Source organism: Trypanosoma equiperdum (assembly GCF_001457755.1).
Source record: "Trypanosoma equiperdum strain OVI genome assembly, contig: ctg_1821, whole genome shotgun sequence".
In the NCBI taxonomy this organism is placed as follows: domain Eukaryota; phylum Euglenozoa; class Kinetoplastea; order Trypanosomatida; family Trypanosomatidae; genus Trypanosoma; species Trypanosoma equiperdum.
Genome location: NW_027123862.1, coordinates 16,782 through 22,368, shown reverse-complemented (window position 1 = coordinate 22,368; position 5,587 = coordinate 16,782). Strand labels below are relative to the sequence as shown.

Sequence of the window (5,587 nt, the reverse complement as noted above, 5' to 3'; positions counted from 1 at the left end):
TTTTTTTTTTTTTACAATTAGTTTGTTTGTGTCTTTGGGTTTACTCCAGTTTTCACTTCTTCCTTTTCTCCTCATATTACTTACTTCTGTTCGTCTTTTTTTTTCTTTTTTGTTACTGTAAGTGTTTACTCTGCTAGCGATAAGCTGACAGTAACTTCTCGCCCCTTACTCTCCCTGTTCCTCCCCCTTTTTTTTCATTTTTATTTATTTATTTGTTTGCCTACTTACTTCTTTCTTACTTTTTTAGATAAGTTTCCCTCGGCGTATATGTCTGTGTGCGTTGCTACTGCTGTGGAGGGGATTTTTATTTTTATTTTTTTTCTTTTTGTTATTATGAGTACAAGAGGGAGCTTAAAGAAAAAGTGAAAGATGCATATGTGGTTTTCCACACACTCAGAGTGAATGACTGAAGTGGTGGTTGTATGAAATACACAAATATATACGTATATATAAATATATATATTTCTTTATGTATTCATACATATATTCACATATTTACATATTTTTATATAAATGTGTGTATTAATAATGATACTACTAGTAGTGATATATATGTTTATATGTATTTATTTATATATATTTATGTACTCGTGTGTGCCCTTATGCTTACGTAGGATAACAGATACATATGCACACAAACAAGAAAAGAAAAAAAAGAAGAAAAAGAGAAAAGGAGGAAAGAAGAAAATGAACATTTACACCCCAGTGCTTTCCTGTGGATTTGTTCTTAATCGAACACACTCCCTCAAATCCCCCCCGTTTTTTTATATATTGAGTAAAAGCTGCCTCTTTTCTTTTTCTTTTTTTTTCGTAATGATTGTTTTATTTAAAATATAAAAACTAATATTTTTGTTTTTGTTTCATTTTTGCCTCTTTGAGGAAGGGAAGGAAAGGGAAGGAGGGGAGAAGGGAGGACTCACGAGGGTGATTGAGGGGAGTTCTACAAAAAAAGTTGATTTTTGGCAGGGTGGCATTTCGTTAAAATTTTTTTATTTTCTTTTTTCTTTTTTTTTTTGCTTCGGTGTGGTGAAGGGCGATGATGGAGCTGACGTGGATTTACCCACGTTTATCTCTTTTTCTTTCTTTCCTTCTTGTTTCGTTTTTGTTTCGTTTCGTTGTGTTTGTGATTGTGCTTGTGTCTTACTTGCGTGTCATAATTTGTGAAAAAGAAGGGGTGGGGTTTGTAAGGAAAGGAAAAAGGAAAAAAAATTAGAAATAAAAATAGAAGGGAAGGGAAGAAAAGAGGGAAAAGAAATAAATGAATAACAAAGGGGGAAAGGAATGAAGGTATTGCAGGAAGTTAAGTTGTAGGTGTTTGTTGGGTGGTCGGTAACAGAAATAAAAACGAAAAGAATCGCACATTTTTTTAAAAAAATTTCGAAACGATCATCGAATATATATATATATATATTATGCCGAAAGAAAAGATTCATTCTCCCCGTTTTCATATCTAATTTTCATTATTATTACTATTATTGTATATTGACTTTTTCTTGCTTTCCTTCCCCTGGGCATTATGTTGTTTGCCGTCGTCGTAATTCTTAAGGGAATGTGGTCAACCACTCACGCCCCCCTTCTTAGCATTTTTTTTTGTTTCACCACCCTTTCCTCAAATCCAGGAACAAAAAATAACCGAAATAACCAAAACAAACAAACAATAAATGAGCGTATCGTCTCTATGAAAAGTTAAGCGGTGTCTTTTCTTTTTGTTTCGTCGCCGTCTTTAATTCATCCACCTTCTTTTTTTTTTCCTGCGGTTCCTCTTGTGATTGTGTGTCATATGAAGTGTTGGAATCTGAGGCACACTCTAAAAATCACGTTGTGGCAACTTCCATGGTTTTTTTTTCTCCCTTCGACTATCATATTCCCTTTTTATCTTGTTCTTTCTGCTTTTTTTTCCTTTCCTTTTCTCTACGTTTTTTTTTTCAGTTTAATTGGTTTTCTTTCGTGACTTTTTTTTTCCTTCTTTTAATGATGTTTACTGGTTTGTTCTGGCGCTTCTTATTATGCCCCTTTCTTTCTTTCTTGCTTCTGGTTTCCGCATCCGCTATTTGTACTTTTCTGCTACCGCCGTGAATTGCAAAGTTTCTTCCCTCTTTTTTTTTCCCCCCTCTTCTGGTTTTTGTCCATCAACTTGTGTTTTAATTATTTTGTGTTGTTGTTGTTGTTGGTTCTGATGCTTGACAAGCGGTTTAAGTCAAGCTATTGGTTATAATAGCCAACTGGCGGCAAGTAAACATATTCATCGCAACAGTGCTTTAAGGGGAGCAACATACTAAAACAAAATTTCCATAAGGTAGTAAGTGAATAAATAGGGGAATAATATAAAAGCATAAACTCGAAAAAAAAAAGAAAGAAACTCATGTCGACTGTACGACGTGATAGACTTGTAAGCATCGAAGCCGAGGCACAAGCACGATGGTCGAAGGAGAAAATTTACGAGTTGGATGCTCCACTAAAAGGTGAAGAAACGCAGCCGAAGTTTTTCACAACGTTTCCGTATCCCTACATGAATGGGCGGTTACATCTCGGTCATACCTTCTCCCTTACAAAATGTGAGTTTGCCACACGTTTCTGGCGGATGAAAGGGTACCGGTCGTTATGGCCATTTGGTCTTCATGTAACGGGAACGCCCATCGCTGCCTGCGCACAGAAAATAAAGTTGGAGATGGAACTTTACGGCAACCCTCCACAATTTCCCGCGGAGGTGGAGGACAAACCGTTGGAGAAGAAAGATGAGGTGGCTACAATTGGTCAACACAAGGGCAAGCGTGGTAAAGCAGGTCCTGCAAAACCACAATGGATTATTATGCGCACGATGGGGATCGAGGAGAGTGAAATACCAAAATTCGCCGATCCGCTGCACTGGTTTGACTTCTTCCCTCCACTCGCTATTCAAGACTTAAAGCGCCTTGGTTGCCATATTGACTACCGCCGCTCCTTCATTACGACGGACCGCAATCCGTATTATGATCGCTTCGTCTCATGGCAGTTCCGAAACCTTCGCAGCTCCAATTACCTCCACTACGGCAAACGATATTGCATTTACTCTCCACTGGATAAACAACCTTGTGCTGATCACGACCGAGCAAGTGGTGAGGGCGCCCTGCCGCAAGAATATACCGTTGTTAAGCTGAAGGTAAAGAATCCCCTGGAGCAGCCGGCACTTGCACCATTCAGCGAAATTATTGGTAATCGTTCAGTGATTCTTCCGGGGGCGACTCTGCGCCCGGAGACGGTCATTGGCCAAACAAACTGTTGGGTTTCTCCCAACTTCTCGTACATGGCATACAGCATTCTTAATGGCACTGGGGAGGAGGAGATTTACATTATGACTTCTCGGGCTGCGAGAAACCTTGCCTATCAGAACTTTACGGTGAACGGGAAAACTGGTGTGGACCCGTCGCCACTGTTTGAGGTGGATGGTGCCAAACTCATTGGTCTGCCGCTCTCTGCACCTTTGTGCCCGTACGATACGATTTACACACTTCCAATGCAAAGCATCATTGAGACAAAAGGTACTGGTGTGGTTATGTCCGTTCCGGCTGATAGCCCAGACGACTACATCAACTACGTGCAACTTGTGAACAAACCCGACTATCGGGCGAAGCTTGGTTTGAAAGACGAGTGGGTAGCTAATAAAATTGTTTCACTAATTGAGGTTCCAGGGGAAATGGGCCGTGAAAGTGCCAAATACATGTGTGAGAAACTGAAGATTAACGGCCCCAATGCCACGGATTTGCTTGAGGAGGCCAAGAAGGTAATTTATCAAGCTGGGTTCTACCAAGGCGTGATGATTGCTGGGCCATTCGCGGGTGAGAAGGTTTCCGCTGCGAAGGTGAAGACAGTGAAACTTCTGGAGGAGCAGAACGCCGCCATTCGTTACTACGAACCCGCGCGCATCGTCGTTAGTCGTTCAGGGGAGGAATGTGTTGTCGCCCTATGCGACCAGTGGTACATTGAATACGGCAAGGAGGAGTGGAAGGAGATGGTTATGCGGCACCTAAAGAACATGAACCTGGCTCCTGTCGTCCGCAATGGGTTCGAGGAGACACTCAATTGGCTTGCCGATTGGCCATGCAGCCGCAACTTTGGGCTTGGGACCAAGTTCCCCTCTGACGAAGGAGGGACAATGATTATCGACAGCTTGAGTGACTCCACCATCTATATGGCGTACTACACAATTGCTCACTTCTTGCACAAGGGGGCCGATGGTATTCACCGTCTTGACGCGCATCACGAAAATGCGCTTGGTGTGAAGCCAGAAATGTTCACAGATGAGACATTCGATTACATTTTCCGCGGTAGAGGCACACCGGAGTCCGTTCATGCTGTTAATGGTCTCCCCACAGAAGCGGCCGAAAAGATGCGGCGGGAATTTTTATATTGGTATCCTGTTGACCTCCGGTGCTCTGGGAAGGATCTCATTCAAAACCACCTAACTATGTTTCTCTATAATCATGCGGCGATTTGGCCCGACGACGAGAGCAAGTGGCCGCGATCGGTTTTCGCCAACGGTCACGTCCTCGTAGACAACGAAAAAATGTCGAAATCGAAGGGGAATTTCATGACATTAGAGGAGGCAATAAACGAATACGGCAGTGACGCAACTCGCCTGGCCTGCGCGGATGCAGGTGACACATTGGATGACGCGAACTTTGTCCGTGAAACCGCTACAGGATTTATTATGAAATTAACGACGGTAATTGATGGGTCGGAGGAGCTGTTGAAGAACAAAAGATCTCTGCGGGGCGGAGAGTTTAACATTTTTGATAGAATATTCAGCAACACCATTAATACTATCATCATTCGCGTGGAAAAGTACTACACAAATATGCAGTTCCGCAATGTGCTTAATGCGGCCTACCATGAGTTGTCTAACGAGTTCAGTCAGTACAAACTGAACTGTGACACGATGCAAATGCATGCGGATCTTGCTGAACGTTACCTCGAGGTGATAACACTCCTCCTCGCCCCTATTGCCCCCCACTTTTCAGAGTACATGTGGACGACTGTGCTTGGCCGAAAAACTTCTGTTGTACTGGAACCGTTTCCGAAGGTAACGGCCCCTGTCGAGTATGCCACACTTGTTGCGAGTCGCGTTTTGACAGATGTCGTGAAGGAGATCCGTGCGCAGGTAACTAAAGCACAAAAGAAACGTGGCCCCATCACTGAGGTTTGTGTGTACACTTCTGGTGCCTACTCCGAGTGGCAGGTGAAGGCGCTTGGGCTTCTACGCGAGTTGTATGAGGCCAACAACAAGTCATTTCCCGCAGAGTTCTCGAAGGCTGTGATGGCGCGGCGGCAGGACTGGATGACAAAAGATATCCTTCCCGATGTGATGGCTTTTGTTTCTTTCACCAAAATGAACGTGGAGCAGTACGGGGAGGAGGCGCTAGCATCAACTCCAGCAATTAACGACATGGAAGTATTGAAGGAGGTACATGCGAGCGTATGCAAGTTATCAGGTGTGCCAACGGTACATATTCTATCCAATGAAGACGAGACGTACACAGAACATCGTGTGGCACGTAAGAAGTGCCGTCCGGGTGAGCCTTCCGTAGCCTTTCCGGACAAGAAGGCATGA

At 43.0% G+C, this 5,587-nt stretch overlaps 1 protein-coding gene across 1 annotated transcript; it reads left to right on the top strand.

Moving 5' to 3' along the window:
• Positions 1-2,362: 2,362 nt before the first annotated feature.
• On the top strand, positions 2,363-5,587 carry TEOVI_000531300 (leucyl-tRNA synthetase, putative; the record flags this gene model as incomplete). The annotated part of the gene is made up of 1 exon (XM_067223271.1): positions 2,363-5,587. One exon carries the CDS (start codon positions 2,363-2,365, stop codon positions 5,585-5,587), a length of 3,225 nt encoding a protein of 1,074 aa, XP_067079372.1.